The following is a 25,504-nucleotide window of genomic DNA, read 5'->3' as shown; positions in this document are numbered from 1 at the left end:
GTGTTGCAAAGCAGCCACAGGGAAGGTGCAGTTTTTTGCTACTAGTAACTGAGGCAGTAACATTTTCTAACACTCAGGGATAGCACGTTTGTAGTTCTGGGGATAGGTAGAATTTTCACAAGTGAACTTTTGTTTTAGCAAAGAAAAGTACTACAGCCATTTGTCCAGGATTTCTGATATATCACATACCAGCTGAACAACAGCTCAAAATGTGTACATTTGTGTGCTTGTGCTGTACCCAAGGAATACATTATACCTATTGAATGAATATGCTTCCATGGAGTTAATCTGTACACAAACCAACACATTTGAACAGATCTAAAATATTTCCTGTGGTCTGCACGAGTGCTGCAAGTCCAAAGCATGAATGATTTGTGCACAGGATTAATTCAATGCAATTGGGGTGTATTTGATCATATGCAAGCATTTGTGTGGTCTATATGCAGCAGGTCCAACAGGTCCCAGATGTATCACGTATGCTCTGAATCACTGGGACACAGGCAGGATAGAGCCAGTGTACTGCCAGAACACAGAGTTAGAACCACAGTCATATCAGGCTGCTGGTTTATTGCTTATCATAAGCCAGGAGAGGACAGTTTATGCTTTTGAGAATATTTCTACACGCTTACAATGCCTGGTGCAGGGTCTCTTGCAGTCAGTCATGTGCCCACTGAACTCTCTCTGCTGTGCTAGGGTGTTATAAATATGGACTCTACAGCTCAAACCTGGTCCTGCTTAGGGATTCAGTTTTGGTACTGACATCACCTCTAACTTGACAAAGCCCTGCTGCAGACTCAGCTTGTTGCCACCACCATTGCCAGTTCAAACCAGCCACATGTGTCCCACAAATTGCTACTTGCTGGGCTCAGAAAAGACAGAGGACATGACACTTTTGCATCTGGCTTGGAATAGGGCTAGATAAGAGACAAGGACAGACGTTTCTATTAGATTGTTCTTGAACCTCAAAAGCTTCCCAAACCAGAACCTACTGTGAATCATACAGCTGATCCAATTGGTCTTGGTTACTTGAATTCTTTTCTTGGACAATCACATTCAATACACAGAGAACAGAAAATTTCATCCAAAGCAACAAAATATGGAATGATGGGTAAGGAACATAATAGTGGATATAAATAATAGTTGCCTAAGATAGATTTTCCCTTCCCACAGAATCACAAAGTTTCATTATTCCCATTCTTCCCTCCTTTGGAGGCATATTTATTGTTAAAAACAAGATAAGAGCTATTGAAGACATTAGCAGGTACTGAAAAACAGTTCTGTTGCTTACTAGCCCAAATCTCCAGCAGGGTAAAAAGGTAGAAGAAAGTCCTGTAAACCATTTTGTTGGTGAAATCCCAGTTCACACTCAGTTAATTGGCCTCTTTTGCGGGATTTAATCTGGTGGCATAAGAACCTTGAAATAAATCTCTTAGCTGTGATTAGAGATGAAGGAGAGATTAGCACAGGCAAGAGAGTTGAAGTGGTTTTCTCCATCTCCATTGGTGAGTCAGTGTGAAGACAGAGCAACTACAGAGACATCAGGAAATCAGTATTTCAGTCATCCTCAGGATGTCCAATTCAGGTATTTTCTCCCTTCTATTCAGCAAGTTACCAGTTTCAAGATCCTGTTCAGTCCTCTGAAGCAGGTTAGTGGTTTCTTTTATAATGTCAGAAATATCAATGTATGTTTAGCTAAAATAGCAGATTTTAGCAAAATCAGTAAGATGTGGCTTGTTTATGACAAAATAGCAAAATTTCTGTGAACAATTTGTATCTAATAGGTAAATATTATTAAAAAATAGCTGTGCTATGTCTTGTTCAATATAGTTAGGGGAATTTGATAGCAAAGGAACAGCTAGGTGACATCTTGGAAGCAAATTGTATGGTGATGGAAGCTGTGTTTAAAGTTGGATAAATCTGAATTAGACAAAGAAAGCTTGAGAACAGTATTGATAGTATGGGAGAAATTTCTACACTTATTTGTCTTGTTTTGTTGACAGAAGTATTTCTCCCTTTAGAGAATAAAATCCAGTTTGCTGTCCCATAGCTGGGGAAAGTATGTCTGTGTATATATGATTCATAATTCTGGAGTGGCTCACGTGCAAAGGTTTCTAAGAACTGTGACAGAGGCATTACTTCCACTGAAATCCTGGGAGCATTTGTGGCTTTACAGTAACCCACTGCCAACTTTGACTCGGAGAAGAATAGACACAGGTTGCAGAGCAAGACTGACACTTTTAGCTCATAACTGCAGTTCAGTTCTTTCTGGAAAACCTTTCTTCATGGCGTTCAAAAAATTATACTACACAGTTGTGCATGTGTTCCAATAGATCTTACACTAATAAATGTATTAGTATTCAATTCTTTATTAAACGGTTAGGGAAAGAATAACGTTATGATGCATTTATAAAATTCTTTATGATGTGAAGAGAATCTTATTATCAGAAATAAATTCTGTTAAACTGTTAGCATAGGTGAAAATCTTAACATAAGTATCCATGTAGAAGGCTAGGAACAAGAATAGATAACTTGCTCTTCTGTCCCAGACTCAATGCACTCAAGGTTTCATGAGAAGCACAGTGTCTCCCAAAGATCAATCCCAAGTATATCAGTGACAGCCAGGGTCAGTCAACAAGTGGCCTTTGAACTACAACAACCAGCCATTCCATCCCTTTTTTCTGGCACTAGGACTCCATGAAATCACAGATCTTATGCTGCTGGTGTGGGTAGCACTGTAAGATAAATGTCAAATGTTCCATAAAATCTGATCCTACAACAATACTAAAAATGCACAAAAGAAGCTAAGAATACCTTATGAGAACTTCTGGAGACAAGGAATTACCAGGAGAATTTTTCATGCACGCAAGTTTTTACTTTTTTTTAAATTCAGGCATCTGAAAATTTGGGACAGAACAGCTACATGAGATTAAATATATCCCTGCTTACGGAACTCAACTTCAAATTTCTTTATGGCTAGAATATGATAAAGTCTCAAATCTACATTTTCAAAATCAATAATGCCTCTAGAGTAGATTAATTTTGAGTAGAACTATTTACAACTTTTGTCCAAATGTTAAACTAAATACGTGTTTTCAGTGACACTGTAACTAATTGTGTGCTGAACAATTTTGAGGCATTTTTCAAATATGCACACGTGTTTCACAGAAACAAATACTGAGTGATGCATTCATGTGTGCTGGCCATTGAATGTGAACTGTGTATCAGCAATCAGTAAATTTCACAACAGATTCTCGCTGTTGTGAGCTCTGAGGCCTGAGTATCAGGGGCAAATAAATCTATTAGCAGCCATCATTTACAGTTATTTAAGGTCAAGTCATGAACTGCTTAAATGGTGAAGCAATCAAAGATACTGTCTCCAGGCTTAGCAGGCTTATTCAGGCTGTCAGCTGAATTCACAGGGAGGCTTAATTCTGTACCACCAGAGCATGATCCCTTCAAAGGAGGTCTGAACAGTACTGGAGAAGAAAGGTGTGAAGAAAGTGTTGTAATTTTATAAATTACTATTCTCTGGACGTCTCTATAAGGTGTCTATCATTTATATGATTATCACAATATGATCACAACCAATATTCAGCCATAACTGATAATCAGCCTTAACAATCATCACAACTAGGACCCTGTTTTTAAATTCAGAAAGCTGCTGGCCTCAATACCTTTGGAAATAGACTGGAAAGGAAAAACACTGCACATTTTGTACGCTATTCTCTACATTGTACAGAAGATACAAAGCTGAATAGCTTTGAGAAGAATTAGTTTTCTCTATAAATGCAGGAGTAAATAAATGAAATTTGAATTAATTAGATCTCACAGGCCTTAAAATCTTAGTGTATGAAAATATTTAGCCATATCCTAATACGAATCACACAATGTATTCCTTGCCTGTACAAACTGAACTGATTCCTTCCAACATAAACACATGAAGATGCTGGGATTCCATTACCTTTTTAAACTGCATTCTGCAACAATCTGCTTACCCAATGCTAAGCTTCACTGCAGCTGGGGATCCTTTACTGGGTCAGTGTAGCCCTGCTTTTGTCCAGCTTGTCTGTCCCCAGGTATTTTTCATCCTGTTTTAGCTGATACAGGTTTTATTCAGTAATAGCATCCACTAACTTAGAAAATATTATGCTGCTTATACATCTCTATTTGCCCAGATTTACAGGATTACAATTTACTGTTTATAAATGCCATCGTATTAGTGGAATTAAATGACTATATAATTATATAATGCAGAGTTTTACAGTATAAAATCACTCTAATGAGAGTTGCCAAATTAGGAGCAAGACAAGAACGTTTTCTGGAGAGGAAAGACAAAAAGAAGGTTGTACATATGTTTGTTCATTCAACTTCTGAACACAAACCTGACCATAACACAGGAACCTAAGAATAATAAATACCTATAATTATTTTAAAAAATGCAGGCAACAAATAGAAGGGAAAGACACTGAGTCTTCTGAAGAAAAGACAGCAGACCAGTTCACTTTTAGATATCAGGTCTGCACAGAAAATTGGTCTTGACAAAAATTCATAGGAATCCAGAGTCTCTGTCTATACTATTAACTTACTTTTAATTGCTCTAGTTGGTCCTTAGAATTTTTTTAAGTGATTCATATTGTTATGAAATTTAAGCAATAAATTTCACTGGGGCATTCCCTTGGCAAGACTCATAGTGCGTGAGGCTGCGCAGGAAGTTCTTTTGTAGGCTCTATAAATACCTGGTCAAACAGACAGTAATCTCTCTCCCTCTTCTTCAGATTTCTACTGCACGCCTTGGATCCATGCTCCTAATCAGCTTATGAGCTTCCCTTGACCTACGCTTCTTTTCCTAATGCGTGTCTGACTATGGCTGTCCTCAAAGTCAAATTCACCAAAACCAAGAGGGACAAATTAGCTCAGATCTTATGGATCCTCAACTGGGTTTCTGTAGTGAGTGGGATCATTCTCTTCAGTCTTGGCCTCTTTCTGAAAATAGAGATCAAGAAGCGCAATGAAGTGATGGCAAAAGGGGACATTAACTCTGTCCCCAACATGCTGATCTCTGTAGGGGTCATAGCATGTATCATCAACTTTCTGGGGGGCAAAATCTGCTACGACTGCTCAGATGCAAACAAGTTCTCTCGCTGGAAACTAGTAATGCTGCCATACATCATATGTACATTCTGTTTCACCTTCTGCATCCTGGTGGGTGCTCTCATGTGCTACACCATGAGGAACGAGCTGGAAGAGTCTCTCTATCTGGGACTGAGGGATGCCATTAAGTTCTATAAAGACACAGACATACCTGGGCGATGTTTCTTAAAGAAAACAGTGGATTTGTTACAAATTGGATTCCGTTGCTGTGGAAACAATGGCTTTAGAGACTGGTTTGAAATTCAGTGGGTATCTCCTCGGTATCTGAATATGGCTTCCAAGGAGGTTCTGGAGTAAGTATTTATCAGTCATAACAAAAAATTCTAGAAGAAAAACTCTTTTAAGACTGGAAAGCCCTTTTTTTCTGGACCTTTGTATCTTAAAAAAAAATGTAGAATCATCAGGTTACTCACAAAATATGCTAAATACATGCACAGTCAAAAGCTGTCTTTTGCTAAATCTTTAGGGATGCAAAGCAAAGATGTATTTCCTTTTTCAGTGTGGTGAATTAGCTACCTCAAAATTTTAATTTCATTTATAGTGAGCTGATAACAGTAAGAAAAGGATTGTACTATCAGTACGTTGCACAGTCAATTCTAAGCACTGAAAGACCCCTCTTCTTCAAGGTATTAGGCTTTGCAATCCCAAGTTCAAATCTGTATGTTCACACGTGAGAAACTGCCAAACATCACATACACTGCATAAAAAAGCAGGTATCGCCCATTTCTTTCTGGTGATGGTGCTTCACGTGATGTAGCAACTGTGAAATTATATGCTCAAAAAGAAGAGTGGTAATACTTACAGGGAAGGTAAAGATTAAAAACTTCCAAAAGTAGATAATCCAGCCTGTAATAATTCTTCTAAAGCTGAAAAAGGTCTTCACTGACAAGACAGTAGTAGCTTTATATTCCCAGGAAAGACAAATGGAAAGAGCTTGACTAGCATTTGTCAAATGCTGCATTTTGTTGAACTCAAAAATCAGTGACAATAAAGCCAAGAGAAAGGGAGGCCAAAGGTCTTAATTTTACAGAATTTGCAATTTGAAACTGCCATGATAGCAAAGCATATATAGAAAGCTGCAAATATGGCAGAGGGCAGGACCTAGGAGAATACAAACAAGGGCACCAGCATACAGAAGACACTTGTCTGTGGAAATAAAGCAATACAAGCATTCTCAAGAGAGAAGCCAGAAAGTGTCACACAGAACACTGACCCAGAGCTGTTTCAAGTCTTGGGTCTATGCTGAAAAGTGACATGACAACAAAGATGATCCCCAGGAATTTAAGAGTAGTAGCTTAGTGTGAGGTCAAAAGTAAAATATACTTCCTTTTATTTCTGTGAGAGAGGCAGAAACAGTAATGTCTTAATTAAAGACAGTAAGGGTCTTAATTAAGCTGTGTTTTCTTCTACAGGATCACCTGTGCTCTGCCACTGTTTTGAGAATACACTGTCAGTTAGCTTTTTCCCCATTTAGGCAGAAGGTGACAGTGAAATATGTGTGAGGTAATTAGTTTCTGAATTTCTTTTGCTGCGGTTAGATTGCTTAATTTTATCTTGATTGGGAGAATCCAAGTTGGTGCTGTATAACAAAACTATACCATGACTTCCACAAATCTGGTAGTGAAACATTTGCTATTAAATCACTGGAAGTAAAGTCCAACTGGCAATGTTCTGAAAGGATGGAGAAGGAATCAAATCTTTCTTGGTTTCAACCTGTACTCTGTGTCAGTAGTTTGTAGAGCAAGCGGCAAAGCAGGTGAGATCTGACATACTGTGAACTCACATGTAACCTTTTGGAAAAAGGAGCTTTTCACCTTCCTGCAAAACCCTGTTCTACAGCTCTATTGCCAACACCACAATTTGGCAAGGCATGGAAACAGTCAGTGGAATGGTAGGAATGTGAGGTTACAGCAGTACAATGCTACCATTGCTTTGGTTGGGTAAAAATCATATTTGCTCAAAAGCAAATGTTTGCTTTACAATACCATAACAACTTTGAATTGTAACAGCAAATAGCAGTGAATGTGTTGCTCCACCAACTCTTTCACTAAGGTCTTCCCTTCTAACAGTACCAAGATACTATTAAGTACGAAGACACAAATGAAATAATTTTTAAATTTGCCACTAGCAGAGGAAACACAGTGGCAGGAGGATATAACCCAAGTCTGAAAACTGCTACTGTTGGCAGTAGAAAGAGGATTCCTCTTTATAACAAGCCTGGAACAAAAGAAAGTATTTAAATTGATATTTGGAATCAAAAGAAAAGCTTAAGACCCAGTTTAAGAGATTGTACTTCAACCATCTTAAATGCTGTACTATATTGGGGTCATTAAATATATTTAATACCCTGAAACATAGAGGGCCACAACGTGCCAGTCTTCCTCTCCTCCGTGAGCTTTCTTTTCTCCTCCCACACTGGAGCCCTCTGGTTTGTGCCTCTCTGGCTCCCTCCCCTTCCAGTGCTTGGTTTTGCCTATGCCCACAACATGGCTCACACACTTCAGTCTATCTTCAGTGGATTATTTGGACTCTTTTGCATTGATTCCATTCTGTTGCCATAACCAAGGATATGATGGCAACAAAATGAAAAGCTAGACTTGAAAATGGAAAAAATTCATGCCTATCTCATTTCTAATGGGAGTGGGAAATGGCAGGTGAACTTCCTGATTTACCTGGAGAGATCTTTGAGGAAAATGTTTTTGAGCGAACTTTAAATAAAACACAAAAACACTACAACCCAAATTAAAAACAGAGGAAGAAAAGGACAAGAAACAAAAAAAGAGGGTGTATTTAGTGGGCTCACAGCAATAAAATAAAAGCAATTTTTCTGCCATCACAGCACTGACACAAATACTGAGCTTCCTAGCAGCTTATGTTTCATTTGAAGGTTACATTTATTAATTTGAAGGTCCCAAATTCCAGATCAAGACTGGACCACAGTGTTTCTGCTCATTCTGTTTACCTAATGAGCTTCTTGTAATGATTTCTTTCCCTCTCATTTAGATCAGCTGTACTGGAACAGAAAAATATTATTTGCAAACATTAATAAATTAGTATGTTTTGGAAAATAGTAGAAAATTTACTATTGGCAAATAGTGAATGCTGTATATCTAAGTGAAAATTATCTATCATGTATTATAGTCCCCTTACAAAGGGACTTGATAAATCAGAACATGGTTCTCACCCATGGGGCTGTCTCAGGAAATCTAATCTAATCTAATAAAAATAGATACATGCTTAGAGATTGCTTCTCCAAGGTGTGAGAGTGTCTCTCAGCCTCTTAGATACTGTCCAGTTTCTGGAAAATCTCTTTCTCTGAAGAAAACAGATGCCAAGGATTCATTTATCTTCCAGAAAATCTTGGTTAATTTGAGACTGTGTTCTCTTTCCATCCAATATTTTTTTTTTTTCCTATTCCTCTTCATCTTTCTTATTTCACCACTTGTTTTCCTCCTGATCTTACAGAGCAAAAAGAGTATTTTTAGCAATAAATATATTTCTTAAAGTTACAGAAAGTGAAATTACAAGAAGTAGAAACTTCCTTGTGAATTACTCCCAAAACATGTGCTGCACCAGCCCTTGCAATGGGTACAGTGGCAAAAGGCCAGCAGATGATCTCCAGTGCTTCCTGTGGCATACAAAGTTGTTCTTGTATTAGGATCCCTCTCATGGAATGATCATATTGAAAAATTAATCCAGAAGTAGTGAAACACAGGACTTCCAGGGATATAACTTCCATTAGATTTCCACCAAGATAAACAAGTCCAAAAATTGTCTTTAGTACTCAGTACAAAGATACCTAAAAAGGCAACATCTCCCTGAACAATGAACTCATGTCTTGTGGCACAGAAAGAAGAACCACATGAGGTACTGTGCTATACCACACTTAAATACAGCAAATCCAATATTCAGTGTTCCTGCAGTAAACAACTTTTCCAGTTGAAAGTATATCCTCATTTTCTTTTTGTTATGTTGGAGAGGCCTACACTGCAGCAGAGTTGTGTTACTCCCTTTTCTATAATCACAGGCACTGCCTGCTGCTGCCACCAGGTTTGTAATGCCCAGACTTTGTCCTGTTGCAGCCGCCTGAAGAGCAATGTTGATGGGAAGTTCTTAGTGGATGGAGTCCCCTTCAGCTGCTGCAACCCCAGCTCGCCACGGCCCTGCATCCAGTACCAGCTGACAAACAACAGTGCTCACTACAACTACGATTTCCTCACAGAGGAGCTCAATATCTGGATGAAGGGGTGCAGAGAGGCCCTGCTGGATTACTACACTGGTATCATGAGATCCATTGGCATTGCAGCATTGCTTATTTGGTTGTTCGAGGTAAGTCTCACAAAAATGGTCTCTATCAGATTAATCAGTCTTCTGTCTCTCCAGGATGGAAAACGATGATGGTGTAACACATGAGAAGTGCCTCAGTATCCAGTATAAAGTCCACAAGCACTTCAGGAATGTTGTAGGTTTTCTTTCAGTAAAGACAACTTTTCCAAAGTCCACAGATCAGAAGGAAATCTTGTTAAGGATGAGAACTATCAGAAACCATGTATAAAACTTATAGAGCTTTTTCAACAGAATACAGCATATTCCCTTCCCTGATGCATTTACGGGATCAGATATAGGATTATACATGCAGTGACACAACTGCAAGGAAATTTGGTGAGAAGGTCTGAGTGTTGTTTTAAGTCAGTTTTAAGAAATATATAAAATATGAGTAGGTCTTTGGCTCAATGCATTAATTTTGTTTATAATTAAAATTGAGCATTTTATTAATATCTCAAAGCCTTTTTATATTACATTGTTTCACCAGAATAAACAGTACTTGCAGTCAGTCATGGCATATGATCCTTTTAGAAGCAGACTGGGCTGCTGGTTATGCAATCAAAATAATCACATCCCAGGCAAGCTACACGCCTGCAAAGCTGAAGTGTTCCTGCTGATGTCTGTAAAGAAGAGTTCTCTGGATGTTGTCATCTGCAAGTAAAGGACTCCCCAATGGCACAGGCTCCAATAAAGTTTTCTTACATTTTTAGTATGTTTTAGTTTTTTTACTATTGCTCTATTTATTACATAAATATTAACATTGTAATTTAAGTAGTTCACAACAGTCCTCAGGCAGTTCTAGGAGGGGTTGTGGTGCCAGAAATAACCTGCAGCATGTGAAAAGCTGTGAGGCAGCTCTCTGTGTTCCCTTAAATATTGACAAGCTGATCTTGATTCTAAGAGAACAATGAAAGTGGGGCTTTTTCCTAAGCTTACACTTGAGCCTCTGCTATAGGCCATCCTTCTTAATTTTCATGCCTTGGCATGTTTGACACATATGGCTCACCCAGGAACGATTAACCTCCTTGGAAGAAATATTGATTTGACCAATGTCAGTGGAAAAAAAAATCCACTGAAATTAACATATTACAATTTTTTCTTTCCTAGTGATTGATGGCCCCATTAATTTACCATCCATTCCACAGCAATTAGTTGCAGTCTCTGAGGCTACAAGGTTCACGAGTAATTCTAGGTATTTATGTGCAAAGGGGATTGCTACCTGAAGCATGAAGAGAGAATCAATCCATCTCTCCCCGCTATATTTATCTTAAAGTGTAACTAACTGGAAAAGTGGTTAGGCATACTGCTAGGATAAAGAGTCTGTCTGCTTCACACACAGTTATGAGGCCTGTAAATACACAAGTCAGAAAACTGAGTGAGTGATAGAACTGAGGCTGCAATTTCAACTGTTTAACCATTAACTGTTTCTTACAGCTCTCTGTACTGATTGGTGTCCGGTACCTGCAGACAGCCATGAAGAACGTCCTTCTGCTAGGAGATCTGGAGGGTGAATCAGATGGTTGGTTACTAGAAAATAGTTTCGTGGAAACTGCCAAATACAACATCAACATCATTAAGAATCTCGGCAAAGCCAACCAGATCTCCACTGTCTCAGGCATAAACGACCCCAACATTAACGTTCAAAACACAGACTGTGACAAAACTAATATTACAACAAAATCTATCCCTGCAGCTAGGTAGGCAGATCTTCCAAGAAATGACATCACACATGTAGCTTTGCTCTATTACAGTCCTACAGTCACCAGATTTTATCTGGTGGGGAAAAAAAAAAAAGTAGAAAAACTAGTAGAACAATTGAACAAGCCACAGACTGGTGACAACTCCAAAAATGCTGATACTTCTTTGGAGGGATGTGTTTTTACTTGTAAAATCCCTGATTCTCAACACTGCAAGAAACTTCTGCAATTTCCCCCACTTTCTCTCCTTTACCTACAGACTTCTATCATGGTCTGAATGCATCAGAATAATCACTATGCACAAGCAAATATTTCAGACAGCGTGGGTCTACATGTACTAACAAAGATTAGTTGAATAGGTACCAAAGAAGTTTGTCATTACACCTATAAAAATCCCAGTAGCAGGGAAATCCCAAAAGAAATTATTACACTGGATAAAAAGATTGTTTATAGAAAAGAAGACAAAAACTGAAATGAAGATTCTGCTGGTACAAGTTAGGAAAGGGGAAATTTTAACAAAAATATACATATATTACAGCCTACAAGAATGCACCATGTATGTGAAATTCAGGTGAAGGCAATAAAAGTTACCACAAAAGAATTTAACTTGTTTTTCCCAAAATGTCTGAAGTACCTTTTCATTTGTCCCCCTCCAATAGTTCAGAGAAAGCTAGTTGCCCCACTTCCCTGAAAGTCAAAGGGTACAGTTGAAAGTTCTCTGCTTAAGAAAACTGCCAGCTTGTGCAGGGATATTTAAACTTCCAACTAGCATGTGACAGTACAAGCTTAAAAACAAGTACATACTTCCTATGAAACAAACACTGACGATCCTAGATGTTTGAAAGCTCCTAGTTTCAAAAGTACTTACCACACTGATCCAGGGGTGGGAAGGTAAGAGGTTATTTGTAATCAATGAAGGCAGACAGACTGACAGCTCACACATCACACCCCTGCTACTCAGGAGCTTTGTCAATGCATAGAGTGAAAACCTTCAATGCCCAAAACACCTGTAGTTACAGGATGCCCTATGACTGTAACTGATCATTAATAGTCAGCAGGAAAAAAGTACCAATAAAAAACAGAGGTGGAAAGACCAAATGAAATATTTTACTTGTCACTGCTGTGAGTGCATTCTTTGGATAATCAAGTAAAACAAGTTTTATCACTGAAATATTTTAAATAGAACAATTCCTGCTTTTGAAACTGTGCAAAATAACAGTAAAAATTTCTTTACATAAATATTGTAGTATCCCATGAGAAAAAGCAAAAATTATACTATAAGGATATATTGTAAATAAACTGTGAAATGTAATAACTTGTAGTGTAATTCCAGCAGGCTATATCCATGACCATAATTTCAACCGGAATTCCTCCACTGCCTAACATGATAGGCCTACACTTAAGCATCCTAAAACCCCTTCAAAGATCTAGATTTATAATCTGAGCCTTCCTTCTACAAGAACTGCTAATTCTTCTCTTTGCACTGCACTTACCTGTATGCCTGCTTCTTGTCTTCATTGCAATCACTTTGAGTGAGTGATTAAAACTTAACTGGTGTGTAATTCCTTCAGCCATTTCTGAGAGCCAGAAGTACTTACCAGCAGCTCTATAATTAGCTGATACAGGCTGGAAAAGAATGAATGCAGAAAGTTGTAGTTCCTTGAGAGATCAAGGAGAAAGACACTCATGTATTGTAAACTAATCGGATTTCACGTATTTTTCTTTAAATGCAGTGTATTTTTTTTTCAGATAAGTATGCCAAGTGTCACCTGTGTCAGTCAATAGCAGTCACTTCCTCAAGACAATTTTATTCTATTTTTGGTAAAACAGTCCTAGACCTCAATAACTAAAGCTTGTAGAATTATAAGAACTGCGAGCTTACTCTTTTGATAGTTTTCTAGTTAATGGGTTTGTCAAGAATCTGTTCTGAAAAAACAGATTTGGAAGGAAAAGTGAACTGATGATCCAGCCTCAGCATCTCTGTCAAGACAAAAAAAATGCCATCCAGCAGCAGCTGTAACACATTGCCACAAAGAGCAGAGGTTAAGTATCCAGCTATACAATTTTCTCTGACCCCCACATAGCTCATTTACTTGCATATGAAGAAAACACATTTTACCATAAAAGATTAATCAGCATTTAGCACATTAACCTTTATCTCTCAGCTAACTGCCCCAAACTGCAGCAGTGGAATGTGGATTGGTTTTGAAATTAGCTTACTTTCAGCATACATCTCACAGGCAACAGTCCTTATCTGACCTATTACCAGTAATTACTTAGTCATTAGACTGTTAATTTCTATCCTGTCTAGGCATTCAGAGTCTCCACCGATAGGAATACATTATAAAAGGATAACAGCTTGTTCCACAGTATCAGGATAAAATTTACTTTTGTTAATAAGTGCTTTCTTCTTTGCTTTGTATTTATTGATTTCCTCAGAACATGGAAGTGCTACACCCTACATATCCAGCTTCCTTTACAGCACCTGTCACGATAGTTTGGGTTTCCTGCAGTATTTAACATCAGAGGCACTGGATCAAGGAAACAAACTCAGGCAGCAGCACAGACTCCATCTTTAATTCTCTGTAATTCATAAAGACGGAGATGGCATTAGTGAGCCAAGCCTTTAAGCCAGGGCATCTGCTCAGATACAGAAACAAATACGATTCTGGGGACACTTCTTATCCTATTTGTTACTAATGCCTAATCCAGCCCAAAATTTATAACAATACAGAAAACTCCAGAGTAAGGAACTCACTTATGCATAAAACTGTCTTCTTTATCAAATTCTTAATTTAAAAATGAAAATGAACACTGTAATGTAGAGTTTCTGGTGAAGGCACAATGAGAGTTTCTTTAGAAATTGCATGTACAATGCTCTTCCTTTAAAGCTTGCTCATTGCCACTAAAAACACTTAGTCTATGTTGACCACAGAGAAAAAATAGTAAGAAATATAAACATGCAGCACATTTAGGATTTAGTTAAAATGAACATAGTTCAAGCAGGAACTGGTACCTTGGGATGAGCATCTCAATTCTTGTACCCAAAGAGGCCAATATTAAATTTCAGGCACAACTGAGGAGGAGAGATAAGGTTCTGCAGTCTTCTAAAAAGGCTAACCACAAATACAGCAAGGACTTGAAATGATTGTGAAATCTACAGTCTCCACTTTGTGCTTCACAACATTTTGCTGCAGCTCATTCACTCAAGCATAAAGCCTAAAAACCTAAAATTAAGTCTGATGGACTCTAAGTTGTTTGACAACCTGTACTTATACAGCACCAACTATACCCCTTTTTTGACACTGATCTCATGAACAGCAATAAGAAAAGTCAAGTCCCATTGTAATGTCTCATGTTTAACTCTCTACCTGATCTCTTACTCACCATTACACAAAATCATGTATATATCACCTCTTGGAATTTCAGCTTGCTCTCCTTCAATGCAAATTTCCTTTACATAACTTCACTCTCATGAACGATTTTGACTGGACTGAAGGGAACTTCAGAGAAACGTAACTAGGATTAGAAATGACTAGATTTGAGACACAGGTAAGGAAGTTGATTTTCATTATTAGCCATTTTTTTCCTGTATCAACCTTCCAATTTAGCCTACCTGGAAAATACTGATAAAAAGAAAGAAGAGAAATGAAACTACTTCTATTTTTGATAAAATATCTTTGAACACCTTGTCAAGCAATAGGCTAAAAGAATCTAAGAAACAATATAGATGTTGTATTAGGAATCTGAATAGTTTACATTGGAGATTATTCAAGGTTGTTGTCTAGAAAGTAAATGGATTTCAACCACAATGCAAAGCATATAATAGTGAAAATACTCCTCTGTGTAACTTTTTACATTGAGATTTTTATTACACAAGAAATACTGTTGTGGCTTCTTTTCTTTTTGCCTTAATTAACAGGATTCCTGTTCTAATTTTCTTCAGAACATTTTTGTTAGCAAACTTCAAACTATCTACCTCTACCTTTTACCTTTTCAGTAATTCAGTTCTTAAAAACCATTTACTAAGAATAAGCATAAAGAGCAACATCATTAACACTCAAATTGTGCCCAAAGCTTCAACAAAGCAGAGAGAACATGATGACAACCAGCAGCCTGTAACATAAAGAGCAAGAAGTAATGGCCATATCTACGTAAAAGATGTCTTGACTGTTTGCTTAGGTCTATAATAAACCACTTTTTTTAAAAGTATGTATCACACAGCAGATGAGACCAACACCATAAAGTTTCCCTTTCTAGAGGTTAATATCTGCCAAACAGTACAGCCAGGTCTTCAAGAAGATACAAAACCAACTAAATCAGTTTCAGGGCATATAAATATTAAATTCTGTACTTTTAACTTCTTGTAGAAATTTATGTAGACACTGCAGGAATTTGCATCTGTAAAACACTAGGACAAGTTTCAAGTGGAGTGTATCTTTACATGACAAAAAGCATGCTACCATTCCTTACAGTGCAACCTACAAGATACAGTCCACATGGATAACAGATTACCAACCATTTACCAGCTTTTCTCCTTTCCTATACTGACAGACACCACTATAACACTCTTGTAAAATGAACTGTGAGGTGCCAAAGTGCCTTCAAATAAAAACTGAATAATCTACGAGAAGTTACTTTATTTCCTTTTTTTTAAATATACATATACAAGATATTTTATTTTAAAAGCACAAGAACATTATACAAGTTTCAAATTTACATTTTTGCAATTTAAGATACCAGTATGTGCATTATCAAATAACTTCTGTCAGCTTGGATGGAACAGAAATAAGTGGCATAAGCATCTTGCAGTCACTAAATACAGATTATACTCACAGTGAACAAAACTGCATAGTAATTTATGAAATGAAAGATGACCACGCTAGTCAGTGAATTATAGGGGAGCCCATTTGCTAAATTAGTATGTGCAAACGTACAGAAAGACTCAACTTTCCTCTCCCACTTCTTTAGCTATAGAGATTTCCAGAGCTTTAAAGGAGCTCACCTGCTCTTACCAGCTCCTGTCCTTGTCTACGACAGTTCAGACAGAAAACAAAATAAAGTGATCTCACTCCATATTGGAAAACGGAAATTTTGTATCAGTGAAGTGCAAGATAACTGAAAGGTTTTGATAACTGAATATGTAAATATCAGCGGGAAACAAAGAATACAGGTTTGGTATCAATGAGGCATTTGCCAGTCTTAATTCAATATTTTTGTTTGTAAGCAGTGTTTTGATGATATAAAAATCACCAGTGCAAGTTTTCATGACAACTGTTCTAAACTCAGTATGTGTTTCAAACATGTTTTAGAGAAGACTAACAGAATTAGTGTTTGTCTTCTAGGAGTTCAATATTCAGGTTTAAAATCTGACAGAATCAAAGTAAGGAGAATGGTCTTAATTTCAAGAAAGAGAATACCTGGAAAATATACCAAAGCCAACTTTTTATATCACTGGGGAAGGATTACAGCAAAAGTTTTTTAAAAGTATTTGAAACCAGAACAATGTTTGAGATCACTGGTATTCCATCTTTAGATTAGTTATGGTGCTGTTCAGTGCACTCATACATACATACTCAAAAAACATTTAAAAAAAACCCAGAATAATGGTATTTAAATCTAAATCATTAATTATGATTCTACTATCTCTCGTGCAATTGTGGGAAAAAAAAACAAAAAAAAGAAATCATACAAAAACACTCAGATATTAATCTGAAAACCTCCCCTTGAAAGCCTGATTAAAATGGCACAAAAGAATCCAAATAGCAAAGGGGCAGGGAAATGGAGGATAGTGACAACTTCAAACTTTCTCAGGAGATGCCATTTCCATGTGAAAGAGTTTTTACCCATCACATTACAAATTCCTTCATGTATATTATGGCTGAAATTCAGAAAACAGAACAACAAACATTTAGAACTGAAGCACAATCACATATCATTGAGAGAGTTCAATCACAATGTGCTATTAACTACTGAAGGGCAAAGATTTAGCCACCTTTTCTTCTCTTTTCTGCTGTACCTGACACTGAACATGCCTCCCAAAACACACCATTTCATTTATGCAGACTCCAAAACATGCTCCAAACAACGAGGATGATGAGTGGAAAACCCCTCAAATATGGGCAAACTTATTTCTGATTCTAAAACTTGCTGGTTTTGGGCCTTGATTTTAGTCCAGTGATAGCTTTGAAGGCTGTTTACTTCACTGAGGTTTCTGGCTCTTGTACAGCTTACAGAGCTACACTACAACTACCTACCTGCAGTATTTTCACTTTTGATTCTTGGGGAAAGTCTCAGAAGACAAACTGTAAAAGAAGTAAAACTAACCACAACCTAGGCAAATGGTGAAGCTCCAGACCTCCTATGATATACATTAATGGAGGATAAATTCATTAGATAAAGTGCAGTTCTGGCAATGCAAAAAGCACAGATTTAATTTTTTGATGCAACAAGCAAGATGGTAATCCCCCCAAGCGCTTTCTATTCCACACTCATTTAAAGAATTCATCAATGAAAACTCTTCATTAAATCCCAAGGTATATCTGAATGCAAGCTTTTTCTGTAAAACTTACTTTTTATTGTACCTGTTGCTGCAGGTGACTAAAGACCTGGCACCACTTCCACTCCAATATGATCTTGATCTATTTAAAGCTTCACTAAGCTTGGGAAAAGAACCCAGGAAGAAAGTAAAGGAGGCTTTTCCTTGGCAACACCATTTAGATATGTTCTCAAGTCATGGAAGAGACAAATGTGGTGTGTGCTCTGAAAAACAGCATTTGGGAACTGTCCTCATGAAAACATGTAAAACAATTCAAACTGCTGAAAAAAATGGAAATATTTCTGGTTCAGTAATAATTACAGAATGTGACTTTCCTTTTTTTTTGAAAGGAAAAAAGAGGAAAATATATTATGAGTTTCTGTTTCAATGCATCAGTGATATATCCAACCTAGAGAATCCATCAATTAATTGTCTGAACTACAGAAACCACTTGAGATTTTTTACTGTCACCCTCGTTTCCTTTTCCAAAGCACTGCCACAGGTCAGAGTTTTCACTAAATCAAGAGACTCAGAGCAGCTGCCAGTTGAATCCGAAGAAGATCTGATTTGTTTCTTGGCTCCTGGCAATCTCCTCTATGATGCAGTGCTGCTGCCACAGCAGATGGAGCTTCCGGTAACGCTCCTGACATAAGTGCAGGGGATTGCCTCTTCTTCAGAGGGGAAAAGAGAATAACCAGTTAGCATATCAGAAGAGCAAGTGTCCAATAAATAGGCTAACATTAACTCTAGACTAATTAAATACTAATTAAATTCCAAACAAGTCTATCAGAAATGTAAAAATCTCTACTTGTGACAAGTAATGACTGCCATTTCTATGATGACATTTGAGCAATGGCAGCCCTCACGTGTTTCTAATGAAATGCATACAAAGCATTCTTGAGAAAAGTCAGAAAGTTTAACAGTACCAAAAAAGTGTATTTTCTCATTATAAACTGCCCATCCCTGACTGGAAACTGCCATCAGTTCCCCAGGCCAACACACACATTACATACTGTGCTACAAACACTAGACAAAAGAATGTGTATAAGAAGGAAAGAGATATAACGAGTACAAGAAGGAAGGAGATATAAAAATGGAAAGGTAGGAAGTCAAGCATTTACTTACTTTAAACCTGGATCTGTTTCTCCATATTCATCCAAGTAGGGTGCAGGATATAAGCAGCCCCTGGTTTTACCTTCAATGAGGACAACTTTGCATTCCCTGATTCTTAAAGAAAAGAATAGCTACATTTAAAATACAACTCCAAGAAGGCTCTTCCATTTCTGTTAAGCTATAATTTATGTCAAAGTAACATTTCCTTATCTCAGACAAAAATAATCAAATGCTTGGACAATGCTGTGAATTCTGGCTACTTACTTGAGAAACATGCAGACTCCAGCTCCACACTGAAGAGCATGAGAAGTACAGGCTCCCAGCTCCTCCCCATTCACCAGCTCCTGACAGCAAGTGTTTTGGGAACACAGCATTGCCCCACAGAACAAACACAATACTGGGTGCTTTTGTTCATCATCAGAAGACCGTGGGCATCTAAAAGAAGTGTAACCAGTATGTCACAGAAGAAATCAAAACTTTAAAAGAAATGTTAACTAAGGTTAATGTTCCTTAAGAAAAGACCAAAAATACCTATCCAACCAATTAAATACCCTGAATCACAATCAAAAACCTAAGACAGATGTTATATGATTGTGATATAATATCTGCTTCCCTATGTTGTATTTTCACACTGCTTGAAATTATTTATCTGCAAGATATCTGCTTTGAGTAGGAGGTTGAACTAGATGATCAACAGAAGTCCCTTCTGACCTCAATTATCCTATGATTCACTTTTCTTGGCATAAAACAGTGCCATCATCTGGGTTTGTTGTGTCCAGTGCAAAAATAATTTTCAGGCTTATGGCCAAAACAAATGCACATTCCACAGAAGAAAAATGACCAGCAGACTGAGCTATAAAAATTTTATATGTTGTCTCATCAAACACAAGTGACTTCATTTAGCAAGCTGTTGTGCTTCACATTTAAAATGAACAGCTGCTAGTATTGGCCAGTATAACCATAACAATGCCTTCACTACAAAATAATTTCTGTATTCTGTCAATACCAGTTACAGTAACTGCAAGAATATAAAATTCACTAGAAGTGACAAAACACCTAAGGAAGCAACTAAATATGCCACATCTTACCTAAACTGAGAGGCTTGATTCAAAAGGCAACTGTAGTCTTCAGGAAGCTCTATTAAATGATTTCTTTTTCTAGGATACCTGGGTAAGTGAAACAGAAGTATTATGAGAATAATAAAGATCAAAGTAAACAATGGAATAAATACCCACAAATCCCTGCTAAGCTTTTGGTCATTTCTAAAGAAGTCCACAATTCTAGAGCAATTCTTCAGTCCTGGAATCCCAAATGAGATGCTCCACATGGGAGCTTCAACATTTCTATATTCCAGCAAAGGTGTTAAACTTAAACTTCACATATAACCTACATGTATGAAAACATTTCCTATTTCAGTTAGCTTTTGTTCTTTCCTAGAGCAGGACAGATTACTTGTCTAACAATGTCGTACAGTCTCAATAAAGAGTCACTGTATGAGGAATAACAAGACATTTAAAAACAAATATACTTCTAGCAGTAGAGCAGAAGGAATAAAACATTTAGTCTCTGACTTGCCCACAATAAGCATTTCATTCTTTCAAGTGTTTTAAGTCAAAACCAGGAGAAAACAACAACAATAAGCTTACCTTATTGCAATGCTTTTCCCTTTCAAACAACTTAACACCACTGGATCAGCACACCACCTATTTCAAACAAATATTTGCAGATGACAGCATTTGATAAAAATATTCATTTAGGTTCATTAAACTAAACTAGTAAGTGATAAGCAAAGGCAAAACACTGATAAAAAGCATTGACAGTTCTACCTAAAACTTTGCAAGGAAAAGTAGGGGTGTTTTTTAGCAGTTTTCTTCAGGAGAATGTTTTGCATACAGGAGGAAAAACCTATGTGAAATAACACTTAAAAATACCATCATGCAAATAAAACCACTAGATTTACACAGTTAAACAATGCAAGAAGTCTTCAGACATATTCAGTTCCTCAACGTGGGCTACAATACACAGCACCTTTTGAAACACAAGCGCTAAAAGATACAGCATAAATAAATATTGTGCATTCTAATAGAAAAACATTTGCTGCTTTCATTAAATAATCATCACCTAATGGCTATTTTACCATGGTTTATTACGTGATGCATGCTTGCTTAGAATGGCCAAACATGTCTACCAAAACAGTGGCAGGTATTGACCAATTACTGAAGAGAGGAGCTGGTATGTTTGAGATGCCTTTTAAGTTATTGCTATGGAAAAAAAAAAAAGAAGGGAGAAAGAACTGCAGCAGATGGTCAATCTAGTATGCTTCATTTAACACATTTCTCAACAATCATCAAATTCAGTCTTCTGAAATAAGATTCTGTGAAAAAACATATGGGAACCTGCATGATGATTTGGCAACTGTTACTATTATGTTAAATATGTAGCCTCCTACCTAAAACCTCTTTTTCTGTAGCACTGTAACTATTTCTTAATCCTGCTTCTAGTGATTTTTCCCAATATTCACAAGCATCATCTCCTGTGATGTCTTAGGAACACTTCTATGTCTTTAAGCTAATATGTAAGAACAAGTAAGACAAACATATTTAATAGTTTACTTGTAAAAATTAATCTATTAATTTATAAGTAATAATATATACTACAAATGGAATTGATCATAATAAGACCGTACATAGAGAACTGTTTAGGTCAGCTATATGGACTGTTGGAAATCAACAGTTCAAAATGTCCATAAATTGAAGAAATCTAGACAACAGAGGCTAAAACAACTAGAGGTTAAAAAACCCAACCAAACAATGCAGTAAAAGGTAATGTGAGTCAGCGAACTCTGTCAAGAACCAGGAATAACCATTACTGTCACCAGCTGCCCAAATGGTCATGTTAAATACACATTCTCCAATACAATATAGCTGGTTTATTCTTAATTGGGGATGAGGTATGGTGTGTCTGTTAATTTGAGGTTTTGAATGCAGAATTTAACCAATTCTTTCTTTACTGCTAAAGAAAGAATGTTTTCTCTACTGCTACTTTCACAAACTGAAAGAGAAATTTAGGTTAGAAATTAGGAAGAAATTCTTTCCTTTGAGGATGGTAAGATACTGGAACAGGTTGCCCAGAGAAGTTGTGGATGCCCCAACCCTGGAAGTGTTCAAGGCCAGGTTGAATAAACTTGGAGCAGCCTGGTTTAGTGGAGAGTGTCCCTGCCCATGGCAGGGGGGTGGGATCCAGATGATCTTTAACGTTCCTCCCAGCTCTCTAACATTCTGTGATTCCATGACTGCAGATGGCAATGTACTTAACGCTCAAATTGTACCTTTTAACCATTAAGCCAATTTCAACATCCACCAGTCTATTTTGCACATGTTGAGAGGAAATTAAAAAAAAAAAGCCTCACCCTGCCAGCTACATGATTTTCCACATCTCATTTTATAGCTCATGTAATCAGCACTTTTGCTGTAGACAGGTTAAAAATGGGCAAATGAACATTGAATGGCATATCAAACACGCAATGGTTTAAAATAACTTCTGTCTGTATGGCTTCATACAGGTCTGCAAGCACTAGTCCCTTAAACTATAATTATTTAATATTGGAATTATCATAAAATACAGAGTGCTTTATGTTTCTGAAGTGCTTTAAGAGATTCAGTGTACCTGTACAAAGTTTTTAGAACTTTAGTATGAATTTGAGCTCAGTCATTTATTAACAATTTTGATCTAGAATTCCCACAGGACCACCACAAAAGAACATGGCCTGTCCACTCCCAGTTAGTACCTTTGAAGCAGTGGATTTACTGTGTCCCAATATTCATGGAAGAGCAGGAACAAATTTGTAGGTAGAGAGAGGTAACTACAAAGTGCCTTGAATTGCCCTTCTTCAGAAACTGCAAAAGAAAACATGAATGAGTGTTTAAGTGTTTCAACACTGCTGAATAATTCACTCAAAACTAGAAATCTCCTGATCCCTTTTCCATTGAATAGTCTGTATCCTACAGCTTCATCATAGCCCTACATAGTGCAACTAGGTATTATTCTGCCAATTTAATCAGAGCTATAATAATTTGGATTAGCTGAGGATCGGTTTAAATAAATTTGATATATATTAAGTATTTTTAAATGCATACATTACATAACAGAATTCCTTGCTTAAATTATAATTGCGTAATACATAACACAAGTGCAACAGATTTCTGCACTGGCATTTTAGTTTTTCACTATCCTTACGATAGTCCTCAATGATATTAAATTTTGCTGGGTGGTCATTTATTGTCTCTGCTACACAAAATTACATTGTTGGTTCACCAGAAAGACTCCTCCCTACAGAATGAAAGATCCAGACCCCTGATAAGGATAACAGCATATCCCAATTTTGACTTGTATATTCTAACAAAATTCAAACTCAGTTCACAGTTTATATAAATCAATTTTGTATTTTTGTTGTTATATATTATACATGCTATATATATATATATGCGCCTCAGTTATTCATAAAATTACTGCCCCTCTTTCTAAATAGTTGATGATTTTGTGTTTCCTTGCATTTTGACACAAAAATATTTATTTTTGGAGTTAGTATCAGTAATGCATTAGGATCCTTCAAGGAAGGGACTTAAGTTTTATAATGTGCTTTGTACCTCTTTGGCTTTGTTTTCCTCAATCCCTGTATCGTTAGCATTTACCAACATTAGCACTATACAAAACCCTGGGCTTTTAAAATATATTTCAGGCAATTTCTCAGGTGATGCAACCTAAATTCCTGAAATTATTCTTAAACTGCTGAATCTTTATCAACAAGTACTTACTATCAATACATCCCTGATAATTCACATATTTACATATACTCAGAAGTAATGCTTTTCTATGCAGGTCAGCACAACTTAGCTTCACATGCCTGTCCCTTCCTTTATAAATTAGTAATTCCTTTACTTTCCAAGTCTTATTTTCATGTATTTGCTATTGTTACATTATTGTGAACATTTAAAAATTCTTTCCAGACAAAGAAGGTCATACATTTGTTTTCTCATATTTACCTTGCAGTAGCTCCTCAGGTGGAGAAACTCCCAGCAAATAATGAAAAAATAAAGCAGCACAACGAAGGTAAGGCATGATGCCTTTTTTAACACAATCCCACACAAGCCAGCCTGGAATATCTTGACTAAAGCAACTGTAAAACACAAATGAGAAAAAGCTGCAGTAATTCATAGTGCAAATCATTCTAGCACTATCATATTTTGGCTAGCATTGGTAGAATGGTAGCTGCGTAGAAGCAACCCTCGTGTACCCCAAATTCTGTGAAACACAGCCACCAGGACTTAACTTCCAACTTCCCCTTTGCACAAGGAATGGGTACTGAGTTTATGAACCACACTTGTATTAAATCTTCAAATTAGACAGCTGTACCTGTCAAAAAAAGTCTGAAAAATGGGCACTAACACTCAAACAAGCAACAATGTTCAGCTTCACAGTTATCCCCCTTTTGTAGTAGGACAATTTCCTTCTTTTTGGATTCCATTTGTAACACAAGAGATCTAAACCAAAATATTCAAAGCAAAGAAAAATAAATACTGCAGTTGGATGTATTTCTCTCCACAATGGATACAGGTATTTTTTCATCCTCAGGCTAACAATTCACTCTTCTGTCCACAAAAAGTAGCCACTTTAACTAAGAGCATTTCTTTCACCAGTTTCAGTGTTCAGGAGCACGGGAAGAAAGCACAAGGCACTGTGCTAACTCCCCATATAAAATAAGTATTTTTTTACCCTGTCTTGTGTGTTATCCTGGTCAATCCTGTGGATTGCTGTCTTTCCAAGAAAATTTAACACTACAACTGAACTGTTACTTACCCACTGGTGTACTGGCAAACCTCTCTACAGAAAGACTCTGCCGACTGTGCCTCCTCACTATTGTCAGAGGAGTGAGCAGTAGGGGATTCTGCACACAAAAAGAAGAATCCACTGTAAATACACTACATCCTGACACACTTCTCTTTTACAAATACTAAAACCTTTTTATTATTCAATTGCATTACAGAATTAATTCCACTTTAATTTGCTTAACTCGTTTCTATTTGCTGTTTTCTGTCTTAAAAATGTTCTCCTAAGACTTAGTGCTGTAAGGAAGAATCAGGATTACACCTTCATTGCTTATCCTCAGTCAAGAACCACTTCCTTCCCTTGAACTTTTGAAGTTGTCTTACATAGCTCAAGCTACAGAAATTTTTTTAAATGTCCAGATTTTTTAAAAGTTCCTATCATACTGAAGAAAAAACAAAGTACTAGCTAGAAAGTCCACAGGCAGTTTTTAACTAATAGAGAGAAAAGTTCTCTCCTATCAGTTTACAGGATTCTGTATTTCAGATCTGGGTATTCACGAAGTTGAAGGACAAAGAAAATTTTATTTCCCAAATCCATATGGATTATCTCAGGGCAGCTCAGTGATGCTGGCAGAACTTTGATTCTCTTACAAGGAGTGAAGAAGGGGAAGTTACCCCTCTGAAATGACTGACTGAAGCAAGTACTGGTATATCAATAACTATTTGGTTTTCTTAGCCTAAGCACACAGAAGTGACCTAATAAAATGATCTGAACTTGATGTAGTGCTATTTAATTTTTACCAGAAAACAGTTACTACTACCTAGGCCTAAGTGTCACTTCTTATGAGGATGTT

At 36.9% G+C, this 25,504-nt stretch overlaps 2 protein-coding genes across 5 annotated transcripts in view; one reads left to right on the top strand and one right to left on the bottom strand.

Moving 5' to 3' along the window:
* The first annotated feature begins 1,194 nt into the window (after window positions 1–1,194).
* On the top strand, window positions 1,195–11,230 carry LOC121349478 (photoreceptor outer segment membrane glycoprotein 2). The gene is made up of 4 exons (XM_041459967.1): window positions 1,195–1,646; window positions 4,776–5,444; window positions 9,234–9,480; window positions 10,912–11,230. Exons 2-4 carry the CDS (start codon window positions 4,864–4,866, stop codon window positions 11,176–11,178), a joined length of 1,095 nt encoding a protein of 364 aa, XP_041315901.1. The 5' UTR covers window positions 1,195–1,646; window positions 4,776–4,863; the 3' UTR covers window positions 11,179–11,230.
* Window positions 11,231–15,799: 4,569 nt separating this feature from the next.
* UBR1 (ubiquitin protein ligase E3 component n-recognin 1) overlaps window positions 15,800–25,504 on the bottom strand; it is a 61,079-nt gene continuing 51,374 nt past the window's right edge. For all 4 annotated transcript variants that reach the window (XM_041459839.1, XM_041459837.1, XM_041459835.1 and 1 more), the window contains exons 40-47: window positions 24,682–24,769; window positions 23,868–24,001; window positions 22,613–22,721; window positions 20,472–20,528; window positions 19,914–19,991; window positions 19,090–19,260; window positions 18,838–18,939; window positions 15,800–18,383 (exon numbers count right to left, since the gene is read on the bottom strand). In XM_041459839.1, the coding sequence (XP_041315773.1) occupies window positions 18,242–18,383; window positions 18,838–18,939; window positions 19,090–19,260; window positions 19,914–19,991; window positions 20,472–20,528; window positions 22,613–22,721; window positions 23,868–24,001; window positions 24,682–24,769 (881 nt within the window). In that variant the 3' untranslated portion in view covers window positions 15,800–18,241. The remainder of the gene's footprint in view (window positions 18,384–18,837; window positions 18,940–19,089; window positions 19,261–19,913; window positions 19,992–20,471; window positions 20,529–22,612; window positions 22,722–23,867; window positions 24,002–24,681; window positions 24,770–25,504) is intronic.

Source organism: Pyrgilauda ruficollis, unplaced genomic scaffold (assembly GCF_017590135.1).
Source record: "Pyrgilauda ruficollis isolate IOZ18807 unplaced genomic scaffold, ASM1759013v1 scaffold14, whole genome shotgun sequence".
In the NCBI taxonomy this organism is placed as follows: Eukaryota; Metazoa; Chordata; class Aves; order Passeriformes; family Passeridae; genus Pyrgilauda; species Pyrgilauda ruficollis.
This window is presented reverse-complemented; position numbering and strand designations above follow the sequence as displayed.

What these genes read in the sequence shown, in the direction of transcription:
- LOC121349478 (XM_041459967.1), top strand. Translation starts at nt 4,864, where the DNA reads ATGGCTGTCCTCAAAGTCAAATTCACCAAAACCAAGAGGGACAAATTA. An exon ending in GCTTCCAAGGAGGTTCTGGA is followed by an intron (nt 5,445 to 9,233) that starts GTAAGTATTTAT and finishes GTCCTGTTGCAG; the next exon opens with CCGCCTGAAGAGCAATGTTG. An exon ending in TGCTTATTTGGTTGTTCGAG is followed by an intron (nt 9,481 to 10,911) that starts GTAAGTCTCACA and finishes TGTTTCTTACAG; the next exon opens with CTCTCTGTACTGATTGGTGT.